Source organism: Haplochromis burtoni, unplaced genomic scaffold, assembly GCF_018398535.1.
Source record: "Haplochromis burtoni strain Fernald_Lab_line unplaced genomic scaffold, NCSU_Asbu1 Contig_781, whole genome shotgun sequence".
NCBI lineage: Eukaryota > Metazoa > Chordata > Actinopteri > Cichliformes > Cichlidae > Haplochromis > Haplochromis burtoni.
In genome coordinates this window covers 1-19,306 of record NW_024583142.1, presented here as the reverse complement: position 1 = coordinate 19,306, position 19,306 = coordinate 1, and the positions used below count along the sequence as shown (strand labels likewise).

The 19,306-nt window shown below is 40.4% G+C and overlaps 1 protein-coding gene across 6 annotated transcripts in view; it reads left to right on the top strand.

The window, feature by feature from the left end:
• The window catches only part of dysf (dysferlin, limb girdle muscular dystrophy 2B (autosomal recessive)), a 102,036-nt gene extending 87,552 nt beyond the window's left edge, over window positions 1-14,484 (top strand). For all 6 annotated transcript variants that reach the window (XM_042215644.1, XM_042215645.1, XM_042215646.1 and 3 more), the window contains 9 exons: window positions 655-794; window positions 922-1,010; window positions 1,121-1,216; window positions 1,298-1,439; window positions 10,131-10,230; window positions 12,444-12,616; window positions 13,029-13,138; window positions 13,218-13,365; window positions 14,403-14,484. In XM_042215644.1, coding sequence (XP_042071578.1) covers window positions 655-794; window positions 922-1,010; window positions 1,121-1,216; window positions 1,298-1,439; window positions 10,131-10,230; window positions 12,444-12,616; window positions 13,029-13,138; window positions 13,218-13,365; window positions 14,403-14,459 — 1,055 coding nt within the window. In that variant the 3' untranslated portion in view covers window positions 14,460-14,484. The remainder of the gene's footprint in view (window positions 1-654; window positions 795-921; window positions 1,011-1,120; window positions 1,217-1,297; window positions 1,440-10,130; window positions 10,231-12,443; window positions 12,617-13,028; window positions 13,139-13,217; window positions 13,366-14,402) is intronic.
• The last annotated feature ends 4,822 nt before the right edge of the window (window positions 14,485-19,306 follow it).

Sequence of the window (19,306 nt, the reverse complement as noted above, 5' to 3'; positions counted from 1 at the left end):
CGTGTGTGTGTGTGCGTTCTTGTGTGGACGAGCCAACGTTAACATCATGGTCGTCTCTCGGTTGGTGAGGAGCGCTGCCGCAGCGTTTTCTTTCCACAGTTGCCGCGGTTACTGTGCGTCAGCTTGCTGTCCATCAAGCGAGGCTGCTAATTGGCCAAAAGGCCACGATCCTCATCCTCCCCTCATGAGTTTGGCTTTTCTTCTCGTCCTTCTGCTTTGCTCCTCTTTCATTTTCCTCTCTCATCTTCACATCTCCCCTCCTCTCCTCTGCCTCCTCAGTCTTTCCTTCCTCTCCTCTCACAGCCGAGGTGACTGCAAGTTTACAGTCATAAACTTTTGACGTTAGCTTGATATTTTCATTTTGCTTGGAAGCCGTGAAGATTTTCCTCATTTGGTTGTGATGCAGAGAGAACAACCAATGCTTTAGAGTGTGTTAGTGTCTCACTAAGTGTGTATGTGCGTATGAATAATGAATTATTCCTAAGTGACCTGCTTGCTTCCCAGTTTGCCCAGTATTCTGGATTTCCATTCTCCACTCTTGAGTGGCCCGGCCCTGTACTTAAACCCTAATCTCTGCGTGTGTGTGTGTGTGTGTCTGTGTGTGTGTGTGTGTGTGTCTCTGTGTGTGTCTCTGTGTGTGTGTCATGTTTTCAGAGGACAAAAATGTGTCCAAACGTCATCTTGGCCCAATTAAGGAGCGACTGTCCCTTCACATCTTGAGGAAACTGGGATTGGTACCCGAACATGTGGAAACCAGACCACTCTACAGCCCGCTCCAACCTGACATAGAGCAGGTAGCACGCACACACACAATCCTGCACTTGTGTGTGTGCTTAAGTTCTTCTCAGTTTCATCCTTTCCCGCTTTTTTTTTCCTGAGCATTTTCTTACCTTTTGTTTGCTTGTCGGTGCTCTCTGTCAGGGGCGTCTGATGATGTGGGTTGACCTCTTCCCCAAGTCTCTGGGACCACCTGGACCGCCGTTCAACATCACGCCACGAAAGGCCAAAAAGTAGGAACACAAACACACAAATATGTCAAGAAAGGCAAATCCATTTCCCGTTCTGATAACCAAAACAAGTCAATCAGTATCTGAGGTAATTGAATCTTTTTTTTTTTCAGGTTCTTCCTGCGTTGCATCATCTGGAACACCAGTGATGTCATCCTGGATGATGTCAGCATCAGCGGGGAGAAGATGAGCGACATTTATGTCAAAGGGTAAGAGGAACAAATCATTTAACTTCAAAATAAAGCTAAATAAACTGGGTTAGGGTCACAATAACTGATTCTGTCTTTCAGCTGGCTCGACGGACATGAACACAACAAGCAGAAGACAGACGTCCACTACCGCTCTCTGGGAGGAGAGGGGAACTTCAACTACAGATTCCTGTTTCCCTTCAACTACTTACCAGCAGAGCAACTGTGCGTCGTCGACAAAAAGGTAACAACGAGCCCAAATACAGCGAAGGACCCTGTGTTTGGTTTGAATAAATTAGACCCACTGGGATATAAAATCCACTGTGGTGAGGCTGTGATTTCATGCCATCGTCATGATCTTTAAGACTAAATTTAGCAATCACTTGACAATAATTTATTATGCTGCATATGCGGTTTAGAAACCAACGAAGAGACGAGTGTTGAAAAGTTTGAAAGAAAGATGTTCTGGGAATACTTATACTGGGCTTTGAAAGTTGTGTTTGGACACTGATACAATTAGGCTACCAATCTACATTTTCCCCTTCAATAAGTGGTGAGTAACTAATGCACTTTCTGTGAACTAACCTTTCAAGTAAATGTGAGGATTCCCATTTGGAAATGCCATCCATCCAGCTTGTTGTAACTTTGCCAGGGTATGATTTTAGCATCTGACCACCAAAGTAGAGGAAATGCAGGGACGAGCTACCCCTCAGTAGTTAAAGCACATGTACGTCATCACCTCTGTCACAGCGCACCACACAAGTAGATTAAAAACCACAGAGAAGTCAGAATACTAGAATACTTTAACTTAAAACCGAGAAAGTTCTGAGTGACCTGATGACATTTTTAAGAGTAGTGTTGTTGCTACTATGCTAACTAATCTATGCTTCAATAACATTTGAAATTAATACTATTCCTGAAAATCATCCTGGAGCACAGATATTCCTGACATACTTGACGTTTTGAACATAAAAACACAGGGATAATGAGGTGTTTATAGTTTGTTACAATAATGAAATATTCACAGGCATCAAGGGTTAGGGTTAAGGTGGGATGTACAGAAATGCAGAAATAATATTCAAATTATTATAGAAAATGTATTCTATAGAGCAGCGGTCCTAAACCCCTGGCCACAGAGCGGTACCGGTCAAGAGTCGCTTGGTACCGTGCCGCACGATTTGAGACTTGAAATTTATGGTTTTCAGGGTTTTTATCGTTAACTCTGTTTCCCTGGGTCTTTTCCCGTGTTGTAGTTGTGAGTCTTATTTTGAAAGAACTATTTACATGTTACCATAGTGACCAGAGAGCATTAAGGGGCAGAGGATGTTACTCTCAATGTTGTTGGCACATTTCAGGAGGACGCTGCATTTTTTTGTGTTGGTCAATTCATTTTATTTTGTTGTATTTATCCGCGACACCTTAAAGGCCGGTCGGTGAAAATATTGTCTGACATTAAACAGGTCCGTGGCACAAAAAAGGTTGTGGCTGCTATAGAACAACACATATTTGGAAGGAATGCCTGAGATGTATTGTAATCAGAGATGGGCAGTAACGTGTTACAAGTAATGCATTACTCTAATCCGATTACTTTTTTCAAGTAACGAGTAAATTAAGGGATTACTATTGCAAAAAAGGTAATTCGATTATTGTTACTTTCCCGTGGAAGCAACTGCGTTACTGCGTTACTAAAACCTGATTTTTTTTCTTTTTTTGCAAGAATGTCTCATGACAATGACGTAAGCGAGTGCGACGTTCGTGACAAAGCATGGGAAGTACTGACCTTACTTTGAGTTTGATTCCATAAAAAGTGACAAAAACATTAGTGTCGTTGTGGTGGGAAGAAAATCTTTTACAGCGAAAAAAACCCCTAAACTGCCTACGACATAATGGGAAATTCACAGAGAAACTCGCAGATTCTTCCACTGACCGCGCACACCTGCACCAGGGTAAACCTCCGCCTACCCCACTCCTGCTTTACAGGTGAAAATAGAGCAACAGGACCGCTAGTCTTTGACTTTATTTATTTTCTGCTGTGTTTTACTTGCATCTATTTGAAAGACTGAGTGTAAACACAAAAAATATTTTATTTTATTATGTGCTGGAATGTGCAGAAAATAGGTTTAAATGTTAAACAATTTCTTCCAGTCAGAGAATGTTGCATATAATTAATTTTTGCTTGATGCATAAAGTTAAAAGATTAAAACTAATAAAACAAGTTTAAAAAGAGACTTTTCCATTTGATTACATTTTGTATGATGGATTATGCAGAAAAAGTAGAATTGGGCTGAAAGATCTATCGCTTTATCACCTATTCAGGTTGTAAATCATGTTTTTAAAAAGTAACTAAGTAACTAAGTAATTAATTACTTTTGAAAATAAGTAATCAGTAAAGTAACGGGATTACTTTTTGGGGAAGTAATCAGTAATTAGTTACTGATTACTTTTTTGAAGTAACTTGACCAACACTGGTTGTAATATACCTTACTTTGTCATAAAGTGATGCAGAAAATTTACAAAATGATTCATAAAAGTTTGCAAATGTGCAGAAAATATGTTTGACCTGAAAATATCCTGATAAAGAAACCCCCACCTCCTTACCCCCATACTCCAGCCTATGTATTGATAACATTCAGTTCCTGCAAACAGACGCACACTGTAAACTTGTTCAGTTATAATGAAAAAAAAACCTCGCTACAAGCCCCTTGCTCAGTCCAAAAAACAGCCTCAAATTTAGTTGAATCTTATCACCAGTTAGTTTCTATGAGCTGGAGACATGTGGCAAAACCATCACACCCAAACATGAGCCAGTGCACAAAGTTCAGTCAGGGGGAATTTCCGAGGCGAGGTCGTCCCTCCAGAGTCCGCTAACGAATCTACTGTGGCCTTCAGTTAACAAAAATAATGATGTGACAATTTAACAAGAAAGAGTTGTGAGTTAAATGTTGTTGAATCTCTGAGACTCAACAATAACACTGAGTGAAGAGCTAAAATAACATCACTCCCGAAAACTGGAATAACAACCCGGCTGTCATTTGCTTTTCTTGGCATGAGCCAGAGGCTCTTTAGCCGCTCGCGGCCGACATGTTTTACGACGGCATTCTCTCACTTGCAGCAGCATCTTCAATCAGCGAGTGGCTGAACAGACGAGAGGGAGTTTTAAATGAAAAACTCCGCTGGGCGGAGAGAGCCTCAGCTCGAAAACAGAGCTGCGGCCAGAAACGGAGTTTATGAAGCCAGAAACCTCAGCGGTTGGTGATATAATCACTGAGTCACAGGAACAAATCAGCGGCGCTATCAACACTCTGCAGTCTTGCTGTGTGATGGTCGGATGGGGTGTGTGGAAGGAAAAGTCACACTTGTTGTCTTTTCCAGCTTGATTAGTTCAACCATGTCACCATGACGTCTGTTTTTCTGACTTCAGCCTTAAAATTCAGCCTTCAATTGTAATGTCGATCTATCATTCAGTTTAATGATTAAAATGTTTAAATATACCTTTCGCGTTCCCTCACAGCGCAGTGTGATATCTGAAGTGTTCTCCTTGTGTCTGACCAGAACTCCAACCCACTCAGATTGACTCGCACATAAACCAAAGGACTGAAAGTCAAGTAGCGATGGAGTTGTCAATGTACAATTCAGTGTGGTAACTGGGAATGTGATTTTTAGGCAAATTAATTAAAAAAACAAAAACAGATTAGTCATTTTGGGGAGATTTCCCTGAATTTTAACACTTTGGATCGCCAAAACCTTTGGTGCCTCACCGAACATTTGCATAATGGGAGGACAGCAGATGAAATGTAGCCTCTTGATGCTCAATAATCCAGGTAAAGAAATCCGAAAGATTTGATTCAGTTTGTCTGAACACCACACTTTCAGCAGGAGAAACATTTCCTCAGTCATCCATTTGGATGTTCCAATAATATAATTTTGCTGAGTTGATATCTGTTAATAAAATAATGAACAACTAGAGAAACTAGAGACACAGGCATTATTAAGCATCGCAGGCCCATTAACATCACTAACAAAGGTCATTAAAATATTTTCCTAGCAGCAGATCAAGTATATTAGTAAGACAGCATTGCTCGCCAGTGAAAGCAAACAAATTTATCCAAACTGGAATATTCTCCATTTTTCTTCACAATCAGTGGCGTTACCTTGGCCTCCAGTAAGGCTGTGAAGGATGTTGGGATTGTTAACCAGGATATGTCTTTCAATGTCGGCAACAAATATGTGCATTTGTGCAACATCTCTAAAATTAGAAACTTATTGACTCAGAGTGATGCTGAAAAACTAGTTCATTCAGGTTAAAATACTGAAAAACCATCAGCTGATCCAAAATCCTGAAGTGAGAGTACTGACAGGGAGCAGAAAGAGAAAGCACATTGACTCTTTTTGACTGGCTCCACTGGGGACTCTTGAGCTACACCCTGTAGGCACACCAGCAGTTTGAGAATATTACCGCCCTTTGAAGCACGACTGACCAATAACATTGCTCCAGTGCTTTTGTTACAGGTGTTTCAAATTCTTTAATTAACTATGATTTTGAAATTGATTTCCCGTGCGTGCCTTGTTTGCACAGATTTTCCATATCAAACTCTTTGACAGTGTTTAAGACATTTACACACCTGTCAAATTTTGCCACTGTAAGTATACTTGTTTTGTTACTGAAACGTGACAATGCCCAAAGAACAAAGGCACACTAGCTGAATTTATTTATGCTGTATGTAGTTCAGCTCCATCATCAACTCAGGACGATGAGTCAAGGAAGTTGGAAAGAAGACAAAACGAATTTCTGCACTTAGCACTCTGGCAACAAAATGACAAGCTGATGGCTGCTGATTGTGCTTGCCTCTGTACTGCAGCTAGTTGACACACACACACACACACACACACAACAAACAAACACACACACACCACACACACACACACACTTACACAGACACACACTACACACACACACACATATCACGACTTGTGACATCTGTGGAGTGATAACTTTGATGTATGTAGTTTGTGGATGAAGTGAGCCAAAGAGCTTACAAAGCTTTAGGAGCGACACACGCACACACAGAGGGTGTAGTGTGTTTACTGTAACAGGATGGCGACTACCTAACACTGGCACATGTATGTACAGACAGAGTAGAGCTGTGGAGACCTGGCTTCTGTGGTCTTGTTCCGCTAACAGTAAATAAAGGTCTGTTGTTCTATTCAACTAACTGGCCTCCGAGTTGTCCCTCCAGATGCTAAGAAAAATTACAGTGGAACCCCGACTTACAAATACCCCGTTTAACGAAAAGTTCAAGTTACGAAGGCACTGAACGGCAATATTTCTGCCCGTGTTACGGCAAAATGCCCGTAACGAAATCCGCTGGCTCTGATTGGCTGAGCCTACAATGCCCACAATGCCTTCCGAATCATGTGACAACCCCTTGGCTTCGTAATTGCGCTTCGCTGTTCCACTTGAACGACGTATTGTTGTTCTAGTTAGCAATTAGCCTATAGCCTATCGTTCAGCATCGCCTCACTCAAAAGGCGCGATCGGTGCTTCAACTTGTGGGGCGATCGTGGCTCAAGAGTTGGGAGTTCAGCTTGTAATCGGAAGGTTGCTGGTTCGAGCCCCGGCTTGGACAGTCTCGGTCGTTGTGTCCTTGGGCAAGACACTTCACCCGTTGCCTACTGGTGGTGGTCAGAGGGCCCGGTGGCGCCAGTGTCCGGCAGCCTCGCCTCTGTCAGCGCGCCCCAGGGTGGCTGTGGCTACAATGTAGCTTGCCATCACCAGTGTGTGATTGTGGTGGATGACTGGATATGTAAAGCGCTTTGGGGTCCTTAGGGACTAGTAAAGCGCTATATAAATACAGACCATTTACCATTTGCGAAAATTTTCGACTTACGAAAGACCCACGGGAACATTTCGTAAGTCGGGGTTCCGCTGTATGTATCACACAACCACTTGGTGAATGGTTGTTGGAGGTTTCCTCTCTGTCGCTAGGAGAATTTGCCAGCTAGCAACAGCTACGTCCAAAAAGAGGCGAGGAAGTATACAGTGTCGCACACAGAAAACATATGTGTAATTTCTTCTTCTTTCCTACGGGTGACAAAAACTAAATTCAAATGTCTGCTCTCAGTTATAAAAATGTTCACCTAACATAACATGAAGGAGCAAACTATCCAAATGTATTTGAGTTTTTTCTGTAGCACACTGCAAATATGTTTTGTTTTTGTTTTGTTTTTAATGCCTTTTAGTTCAATATTTTAAAACAACAGTTTCTGGATATGTACTCACTTTGGGAGCCAGCCTCTAGTGTCCACATGAGGAACTACCAGTCCACAAATGTCATCAACTCTGTTATCCAGTCAGTGGGTCAGCATTTAATGGCTTCAGGTCATTTAAAACAATATTCAGCCCCTGAAAGAGGGTCTCAGACTAAAACCTGCTGCCCCCTCGACCTGATCGTACTGAGTGGGGGTATGTCCTGCCTCCATGATGCCACCATGATGGCACCGCAACACCAGCATGAAAAGGAATGAACAGATCCTGGGATTATTGCTCCACAGTAACAGACACGAAAGAGTCAGAGGGAGAAAATTAATATTTGCATTCAAAGGTTGCCAAGTGCAACTTTTTGTTTGTGGAAAATCTCCTTGCTATATTAAGTAACAGCAACATGCTGTCGTATTCTGCAAATCACAGAGGGGGGTAATTTTAATTCAGGTGTGAAAAGCTGTACTTTATGTCAGCATAACAAAGTCTCACACGCAGATAAAAAGGACGACTGAGCAAATGGAAAGAGAAAGAGAGGAACTTGATGTGCAGCAGCTGCACAGTGAAGCCCATTAGCACAAAGGTGAGACGGGATCAGTTTCTGTCTGCCAGTGTGGCGTGAATTTACCAGAGGCTATAATAGCTATACTGTAACACACACCACGCACACACACAGATTTCCAGTATGGATGTGGAGATGCAGTGAGACCTGTGTTGATGGAGTGGCTGCAACATCTTTCAGCACAATTTGAGAACACTTAGAGAAGAATGAAGCAGACTTTTAAAGGTAAATCACCTTCTATTATTATTATCCTTTATTGATACAGGTGAAAAGTCTCATTGGGATTTGAAATCTAATTTCCAAGAGAGACCTGGTCAATAGGCAGCAAAAGTTACAACAAATCGCATAACAAGTAGAAACCCAAATATTCAGTACAAACCAGTGAGCACGTGTGAATCATATGCAATAGCAGGTCATTAAGAGCGACATTAAAAACAGTAACACTGACCAAAAGATTTATTCTATCGCTCCTTTAAAATAGATATAAAGCTGCTGAGTAGCTGGATAGTGGTGGTAGTGGTAAGACTACACGGATCCCAGGACACACTGATGAGAGTTGGCCTACGGGAACAAGAAGACACAAGTGGGAAGTTATGAGAACACCTCGCTGTGGGAATGTTAGTACACTTGTAACCCCAAATTCAAATTTTATTTGTCACATACACAGTCATACACAGTACGATATGCAGCGAAATGCTTAGACAACTGCTCGCGACCTAAAGAAAAAAAGACTATGAATAGGATAGGAAATAAATATGAAAATTAAAATGAAGGGTAAATTTAGCTAAGAAGGAATAAAATAGAATATAAAAATTAAAGTTAAAAATAAAATAACTGTACAACAAAATACACAATACACAAATACACAATATAGAAATATATAATATATAAATAAAATATATATATATAGAGAGAGAGAGAGAGAGAGAGAGAGAGAAATATAAAGTCCAGGGTTGTGCAAGAAGAAGGGTTGAGTGTGAGAGGAACGGACCTGAAAGAGAGTTCATCGGGATAGATAGATATTTTAGTGCTGTCAGGCTGACAGAGTAACGCTGACAGTGTCAGCGTTACTCTCGTTAAAATGACATTAACACCATAACTGCATTAACGCGGCAAATCTCCGTTAACAAGCTTACCCCGCGCGTGGGGCTACACGGCGTCAACGCGTTTGCACGGTTAGCTCATGCTAGAAAACAAATATTATATTAAAGGTGCATGGTTTTCTTATTGTGCCCTCAATGCTAAATCTTAAAATTGCATTATGTAAGCTACAAAATGTCAGGTATACAAAACAATGGTGTTGCACATAACTTGCTGGAAATGTGTGGATGCTACACCGATAGCTACGGTAAAAACTTTTGATAGTTATTGTGAAAAAAGCACATATTTGGATTAGATCTTCCCTACACGCATAAAAATCTGTCACACTCACTGATTCCTTTCACCTCTAGTGGACTGGATACAAAGTGGAGCTCTGTTACTGTTACAGACACTTCACGTTAAAAATGGTTCCTTAAGGTTGGAGTCTTTGACTTTAATGAAATCCCCACCAGTGATGTAGTCAGTGCAGCCATGAGTGGTGACAACCCTCCCAAACTCCATGTGATAAACCTGCTGGTACCTCCAGCATTATGTATATTTTTCTCAGCCTGAAATGGACACAGCTGAGGAGAAATAGGTTTATGATATTTAGGTAAACAAATTTATTCTTAATTTTTTCATAATTTCCATTTCATATCACAATGTATTTGCTCCATATCTCCATATAACCCATTTATAGATGAATTTTTTAAATATATATTTTTTATCTGTAATTTTTCCATGTATTGTTTGAGTTCCTGTCTTTCTTTCAACATTTCTTTCTTTCGCTGACAGGCTTGTAAGCTGGCATGTTTTCCAAGCACCAAGCGGTTGTTTCAGTCTTTAATGGACATAAATAAAAAGGCAGATCTTCTTTCAGGGCTTCTATAACCCAAGTGTTGACCCTGTACCTCTGTACAAGAATAAACAAAATGAATCAGAATTCATGTTTTGAGGATCTATCATTGAAAGAAGGAACCTGGTGTTATGAAATTGCAGCTGTTTCCCATTTTCTGCCTTCTGTTTGTCTGCAGGAACATTTCTGGAGTCTGGATAAAGCCGAGACTAAACTGGCTCCTAAACTGACCATTCAGATCTGGGACAACGACAAGTTCTCCTTTGACGACTACCTAGGTAAAAACCATCACTTTGAGTGTCTGTGTTTGTTTTTTCTGGCGTGCCACATTGTGTTTACTGTGAAAATGAGGTGAGGTCTTTAAAAAAAAAATCATAATTTATCTCATCCTGCTGTCACAGCTGGTTGGTCCCAGAGATTTTAGACCCATGATGTGTGGTAAAAACATAATTGGATTTCCTTCACGAAACTTCAGTGAAATCAAAGTCGGACTAAAAGCCATTTCTTCTGTTCGTTGATTTACTGTAAAACGTGTAAATGGATCCGTATTCTCCAGGTCAGAAACACATGTGCTCGACTTTGGATGGTTGAAATGCACTTAACTCATTTGTGTATGACATTTAGACAGATTTCCCCTCATTTCTAGCTCAAGGTTTAGAGGTAAATATATCCAGGGAACCATATGTGCGATGTACGAACAGCTACTGTGATAACATTTATCTTTAGAATTAGCACTCGCCCGTTTCCACTGTGTCTGCACATTTTACAGCAAGGGAGGGGCTGCTTTTTCTGCTTTTTTTTTTCCTCGAGTCTCAAGCTGTCCAAATTCTGCCTTTCCTTCACCCCTAACGCTGCCCCAGCCCATTCCCTTAAAATAACTTACCACCGAGATTCTCCCCTTTCGCTCCCCCTGCATGGGTTCAGCTTCTTTTCTTTATTTTTGCCAAAGAAGGGAGGATGACAGTCTATGGACGGAGCGTCCCTCTGCGGTGAGAGACAAGGAGGAAGATGAGGAATCCAGATTCTGACCTGTTCCTGTCTGTCACCGTCTCGCTCTGCTGCAGCGTTTTCTCCCGCTCGACTTTATTCACCTCATAGAGTCTGCGGGTGTGTGGCCACCTCAAAGCATTTTTTCCATGCCTGCCTGTCTTCAGCTCGTCGGCTCGGACCGCCGACTGTTAATCTTCCTGCACGGTGTGCGGGTCAGACACGAGCCATTTTCCTGCGGTTGTACTGTCAAACTGAAGCTAACTCTGGAAAAACACTTCCAGTGGATCTCTGGTCTCTCTTCAGCCCACAACGTAATGTCAACAAAGATCAAACCTTTTACTAGCTACCCTTCACCACAGGGTCGCCAATAATTCACTCAGCGCACGCTCGATAATTAGTCATTCAGAAAAACTGGCTAAACAGACAGCTGAATCTGCTGAGTTTTAGAGATCTAAGCCTTGCTTGCCCCAAAATATCCATCTCCTCCAACCCTGCTTTAACAAATACAGAGTTCAGGCTGTAAAATATTTCACTGCACGAAAAGTGCAGTTTATCGGCTAACAGAAAACTCCCGGGAATTGTCGTGGTTGACATAGTTTGACTTCCTGTCAGATTTATGGATGTTCACCTGGCAGAAAGTTGTTTTTTTTTCCTCCATTGTTTGTGTGATCTTTACATCGTCTCATGAGATGTTAAACCTTGAGCCAATCATAGCTTGACATTTTCATATCTAGTACAATGTCATTAGGAAAGAGCTGCAAGGGAAACAACATGAAGAGAAACAAGAGGATATCATTGGTTAATGTTGTTGCACGAAAAGGTGCCCTATCGAGAGTTTACACTGCATGTTTCCCCAGCTTTTATTATTCTGATCCATCAATGTGGGACAATGAAGGCATTTTTTATATTCACAAGTGTAAAGCTAATGCTAACTGTCTGTGCACCATCGTCTTAAACTGAGTAGCTAAGTAGACCTTTTTGGGCCTGAGTAACTATATGTGCCATTGTGACCTTTTAATTCATAAAAACGTTTCCTAGTGTGAATTTTTGAATTGACCCGTTCTCAAAGAGTATGAAATTAAGCAGCAAAGGTATGTGTGAGAGCAGGAGAAATACTTACAAATCAAACACTTTTCATCTCTTTGTGAGGTGGATTGTGGGTAATGAGTTTTCTTCCTGCTAAGGTGGCTGTTGTGTCATTGTTGTTTAGTTTAATCTGCTTGGTGGCTGTATTTTTTCACATTCTAACAAAGCCCCTTTTCCATTATGTGTGTGGCTGTCGTCATAGCAACACGTCTGAGCGTCCGCAACATAATCAATATGCGACATGAATGCTACAAAATCAATTGATAATCCTGGGGCTGGATAGTTTAGACGTTTTAATGTAGGAAAAAAAAGGAAAATATCAGACATCAGTATATTCAGCAGGTGTTGTTATCATCATTATTAATTTATTGTGTATATGAGTCTCTGTCTAACTGTAGTGTGCTTGTTTCTTTAGGTCACCTGGTGATGGACCTGAACCACATGTTGCGTCCAGCAAAGTCTCCAGAGAAGTGTACCCTTCAGGTGCTCGACCAGCCACCGGACAAACTGGTGTCTCTGTTTGAACAGAAGACTGTCAAAGGCTGGTGGCCCTGCACCTGCGAGAACAATGGAGAGAAGATCATTGCTGTGAGAGCACAAACACACACACACACACACACAACCATTTTCAACAGGGTGCGAAAACATATAAGCCCACTGCCCTTTTTGTTTTTTGCACATTTGTCACACTTAGCACGCTTCAGGCTCATGAAACAAATTTTAATGATAGATCAAAGTAAACCAAGTCCATGCCAAATGCAAGAAAATCTTGGAATATTTGTAATTCATATGCCATGCAGTTATTTATCAAACACTGGCACTGAGTATTTTACTATGTATTGACATGAAGTTTAAAATCCCTTAATTCCCATAAAGACAAAGTAAAGTAAACATCATTCAGCCGCTGAGCAATATCCGTTTTACCCACCTGCCAGTCGTGCCTACTTTGTTCTCTGAAGAAAGGATGAGACAAACTGTGTGTTTGCTGCCTCCATTTCAGGGGAAGGTGGAGATGTCTCTGGAGATAGTGACAGAGCAGGAGCAAGAGGAGAGACCAGCCGGCCTCGGCAGAGATGAACCCAACATGAACCCTCACCTGGAGGAGCCTCAGTGAGTCTACACACACATACACACACTAAAAACCACACACACAAATATAGTTTCTCATTCTCGTCTTTTCTTCTCTCAGGCGTCCAGAGACATCCTTCCTGTGGTTCTCCTCCCCTTACAAGACCCTCAAATACATCCTGTGGAGACGGTTCAAGTGGTTCATCATTCTCTTCATTTTCCTCTTCTTCATTATCCTCTTCCTTGGAGTCTTCCTCTACTCCTTCCCGGCAAGTTTTTGTGTGTGTGTGTGTGTGTGTGTGTGTGTGTGTGTGTGTGTGTGTGTGTGTGTGTGAAAGAAAGAAAGAAAGAAAGAAAGAAACTGTGACTAAGCAGATTCAGGGAGCTTCATTGCAGCAGAGACAGAGAGGAGGCGGCTCCAGTCACACAGGTTTAGAAACTGGTTGCCAACCATCTGGCAACCTCTAGATGCTATTGAAAAACGAGTAAGCAATCAGCACCGGCCTCCAGCAACCGGTCGGTTGCTGTGATTGCTGGAGGCTGGTGGCAGTTTCAGTGAAATTGATTGCTAAAACCTCAGTAATGCAGGCCTAGAGATCGGTCATTGATAAGCGGTGGTAACCACCGAGGAAGATGGTGGTAATCACCGCTTGCTAGGGAAAAATGCATAATCCCCAACTGGTTGGCAAGTGGTTGCTGGAGATGCTTAACAAGCTGCACCATAACCTTCCTTGCAATTACTTCTAAGATTGCCGCGGCCCCCGGTTTGCATGGAAGACACGGACTTGTCTCCAAAAGCTGTTTGCCAAATGTGTACTGAGCGAGAGTGAAATTGAAATTCGCTTTCATAGGAAAGGTTGTGACTTACCACTGAAGTCAAAAAGACACAACTTATTTTGGTTTGTATCTCACTTTCTTAAATTTCATGGTTAGTTGTCAAGGGATTGCAGACCGAATGCAAACATCCAGCAACCGCTTGCCAGTCAGTAAGTAAATAACAGTTTTTCCTGAGGGACTAGAAGTTGCCGGGGTGCCACCAACCAGTCTCTAGGTCTGTGTGACTGAAGCCGTACACGGAATAACACTGGGAAAATGAGACACGGAGGCAAAGACAAGGCAAACGAAGTGTGCTGAAAACTAAAAGAACATTAAGAAATTACAAACTCAATGTAAAAAATAAGAAATTGTAAAAAAACAAATTTTGACTCTTTAAGTGACAGTTGAGGGGGAGAAAATGAAGAAGAGAAAGCATTAGCAACAGAAAGAAAGGAACTTCCTGCATTATTTTGTGTTTTTCCTCTCACAGAACTATGCTGCCATGAAGATGGTGGGACCATTTGGACCAGCCAAGGAAACAACTTAAGATGAGGAGCATTTGAAGGAAAAGACAAACAGACGTGAACAAACGGAGACAATGAGAAACCACACCACTGTTCTGAGAGTGAAACAAGCACGGATTTTATTAGCCCTTTCTTCTTCTTTTTGAGACTTTTTCTGTTGTCTTCCTGGAGTCATGAGTCATGAAGTCAGCCAAATTGTCAGATCCAGATGTCCTTTGATATATATAGTCACACCTGATTAGCAGTGGCTGTATGTGCGCTTATGTTTGATATGTGTGCATTTTGTGCCTTTACAGTTAGATTCACTTCTGTACTTCTGTGGTGAAAGCGTTTCCAAAGTTACTATCAGAACTCAGCGTGTGCCGTCTGCATCGCCGTCATCCCTCAGTCACCGCTTTCATCTCTCTTCCCGCCTCGCGCTCTCTCTGCTGCCCTCATGCAGGGGAGGACAAGAAGAAAAGCTCGCCGCTGAGTGAGGCTGCGCTCCGAAACGGCAGAAACAGAATTAAAGATTGTGATTTTGATGGTGTTTGATCTTTTTACCGCCCGCTGCTTCCCTGCGAGAGGCATAGTCAGGTCAGGCAGTCAGTTTACCGACTCATGTCAAACTTTATCACTCCAAAAAATTCAATCTGAGGTTAAAGCGTGGCGGGAGTTTTCAGCTATCATTCTCTTTGAATCACCTTTTAATGTTGTTGCCCTGCTGCTTTCAAGTGCAATCAGACTTTTATTTTTAAAATTTTCAGATCAGAGTTAAGTTGTTAGAAGTGAAACATAATATCCAGGCTGGGTGTTTTTTTTTCTTTGATTATATTTTTATTACAGCAGGTCACATATGATGCCTTCAGGTTGTGTGGGATTTCCCAGCACTTACTGAATACTGTTAAAAACAAATTTTCGAGCTCCTCTCCTTAACTATCAGTTCTTCTCCTTCTTTTCCCTCATCTTCCTCCGTTTTCCCCCTCCTCCTTCTCTATCCAACCTAATCCCTCTCCTCCTCAGGGTTCAGCAGGTTAAGTCAGGGATTTGCTTTTGAGCCGTATTATTACACAGCATGTTTTAGATAGATGATGTGGGCTGATACGGACACACAAGGACACATTGTGTTGTTGTTCCTTAAACCGCTCAAGCTTTAGTGTGCAAAGCCGAACATCGGTGAACGATAAAGAAGAACAGAGTCATGATTTGAAAAATATTATGTAAAGTCTCATTTTTGCTTATATTTATTATCTTCTTTTCTTTGGGTGCAACCACATCCTGGCTTAGTTTGGTTTGCTCCACAGTGGAAAAGTTGACTTGGACCCTTTTAGTTCATTTTAGGTTCAAACCAGCTGGTTACAGGTCGAGCAGGCCTCGTAAATAAAAGTCACATCGACTCACAAGCAGCTCATTCACGTGAGCACGTTTGGTAACCTGTCGTCCTGCCAGGTCAGAGAGGATTTACCTCCAAGCTTCACTACATCAGCATATATCACAGTTTCTGAGAGTAGGTGGTTTTTTGTGTGTGTTCTGTTTGTTTGTTTGTTTTTTACGTTACCGTATTTCAATGTTCACCTTTAAATGCTGCATTTTTCTCTTTTTTTGTATTTTTTTTTTTAATCAGAGATTTGATTCAACTAAAAAGGCAAAAAGTCTCACGAAAACCAAATTCAAAAACCTCTGAGGGTAAGGCTTACTAAAGTGCATTTGATTTATGCTGCAGATACATATGAAATGAAATCAAGTGCTTTATGATTATTTTCCAAGTACTCACAGTATGTTGAGTTTCTGCATAGCATTTAACCTCCCTTTTTGAATGTAGGGAATTAAGTTTTGAAGTATGAATTCCATAGTTTCTGTCTTAATTAGCCAAAGTGTGGAGGACCAAAGCTGCCAGAGAAAGACAAAAGTTAACATCAGAAAATGAATGAATATGGCATTAAATGTAGAAAATTAAAATTATAAATATATAAGCATTATTTTCTTTTAAAAGCTTGTGGATGAAATGCATAATAAATATATTTTGAATATTACAAAATTTTCAATTGTTATACATTTTTTATGTACTTATGCACCTTTTGTGTAACTTTCACTTTATTATTTACCATTTATTTTGCTTTTTTTTTTTTAAATCAGTTTACTCATTCTTAAATGTATTTATTTATGTATTAAATGGCAGTGCTATTTTCACAATGATTAATTAACTTCTTGGACACAAAGCCTCCTGGTGTTGATCAACCACGAGGATGATCTTAAAGAAAGTTTCCCAGCATATATTGAACAAATACTAAAAGCCACACCTTGGTGGCCACACTGTTTTTTTTTTTTTTTTCATCATGAAACTGAAATGTAAAATAAAAAGGTTTGAGGGAAAAAATTAATGGAAAAAATAGGAAAGTAAACAGACTGGTTGTACAGGTAATTAACGAGCATAATTAACCAAAAAAAAAGAAGAAAAATCCTACATGGAGTGTATTAGTTGCAATGCGTGTAATGCCATATTTATTTATTAGGTCTTTTTTAAAATGATAATTTGTTTAAATTTTGACAGTTTTAGTCCTCCACTGTTGACTTCCTAACTTTAATGCACTAAAAAAAACCAACTTTATTATAATTTTAGTTTGTGAGAGAAAAGAAGGATCAGACTAATAAACTTCAAATGTATTTAAAAAAAAAACAACCCACACACACTTTACATTTTTATTCTAAAACATTTCCAGCAGACACAGCTGGAACACCAAATACCCCAAATCTGCCTGACTGTGGGATGTTTAAAGTGTCTGATGGTTTCAAGCTAGTTATGGGGAAGTATTTCAGGTTACTTCTCACTGGCCTGAGGGTCTTCCAGATGTTTATATTGCAGATATTCTTGGTTCATATACAAGTTTATTATAATAATAATAATAATGATAATTATTATTATTGTTGTTGTTATTATAGCTAATAAAAATGATGCAAACAGTATAGTTTAGAATTGTTTGAATTAAAAACTTAAAAACTTTAGTAGTTCTGCAGGTCCTACAGTAATAATGGATGGATGAATGTCATCTGCAGGTGAACATTTGTGCGTTTAAAAAAGACCATAATGCTAAACAACATGCAAAGTTCCTGTGCTTTGTGTCGTAATGCATCAGATCTCTGTTTAGAGGTGGGCATTATTGTCAATTAAGCAGAAAAAGCAGAATATTTCTTCAGCTTTTTTAAGTTTGTAACTTTTGTTTTAGAGTTATGAAATACCTTTATATATTGAAGTTCTGCTGATGTTAACAAGTCTTGAAAGGGTGAAATTTTACTGAGACAATCCTGCTTACAGTGCCATATACACTGGTTATTTGAAGTCTCGAGAAGCCGAACATTAACTCAGCACTGTTTTGACCTGACATTATTCTTCTCAGTGAATGCAACGTGCCTTCAAGTCGTTAGCCTTTAGCTTTGCTGCCTTGTCGTATAGCAACACTAGCTAACACCTTCCTCAACAGGAAACGAAAACAAAATCACATGCTTCTGTGACAGTTTAATGCTGCTTATCTCTTCACTGTTATCTGCAGAAACCAGGGGTTGATCTTGTTCTTTGAACCTATTGTTTTACTCTTCTTGTAAACTGCACTGTGCTTCAGTTTTAGACACAAGCAGGGCTCTGCTGCTGGCTGTGATAAACTCCTGCTGCCAAAAAACTGCACTGAAAAATAACACGCGGGGACTTTGTCATGTGAAAGGACAAAGCCCTTTGCTGTTACTGTTTAATGTTTTGTGGGAGATGTGCACTGAATGTTTTCTACACAAGATATGAATTAGACTTCATAGCTGCAGAGAGAAATACTGTGTGCACTGCATTATGTCTGTATTATCAATAAAACTGCACTCTTACCCTTCGACTAGTGAGTTTAATTAGATGCATTAGCGAGAAGAAACATAAGCCATGTGTACGTCACATGAAAAAACGTGACCTGAAGTGAGGACTCATACACAATACAGATGTTTTTAGATACAGCTTGACTGACACGGTAAGTAGATGTGAGTATATAATTGTTATATCATCGGCTTACAAATACTAAAACTTACCAGAGTGAGTACTCTTCTCTATAAACAGCTGTCTGTACATTAACGCAAGTAATAGAGTATGACAAAGGCACCAGAGGTCGTCAGAAATTACAGTGCAACCAAAGTATGCAGAAGAGCATCTCAAGCCCTGAAGCAGATTGGCTATAAATGCATAAGATCACACCAGGTGAATCGGAAGCTGAGGCTATAATTTTCAGAGGTTCACCAAAACTGGGCAATAGAAAATTGGAAAAATGTTGCTGCTCTTGATTTCTGCTTCAATATTCAGATGGTAGGGTCAGAAGTAGATATAAACAACATGGAAGCATGGATCCATCCTGCATTTTTATTATCAGTGCGGGCGGGTGTGGGGATAAGTTTCATGGCACACTTTGGCCCCCTTAGTAGCATTCAAGCATGGTTTGAATGCCACAGCCTACCTGAGAGATAGTATATATTGGTGTGTGTATATATATATATAGATAAGTATATATTGTGTGTGTGTATATATATATATGTATATGTATATATATATATATATGTATATGTGTATATATACATATATACATATATACTTATTGTGACAGCACACTGTATCCTCTCCACGTGCCTGTGTTCCTGTAGCAGCTGCTTCAGTCTTCTTAATGCAGATATAATGCTGTTAATATTTATTGTGACATGTGTCTGTGAAGGTTCTCAGTCATCCAGGTCATCGTAGTCAAAGGAGCTTGCAAAGAAAAGCGTCTGGACTTCTTTAAGTTGCTTGAAGACGTTTCACCTCTCATCCGAGAAGCTTCTTCAGTTCTAAGGTCAAATGGTGGAGAGTCCCAGATATAAACCTAGTGGGATG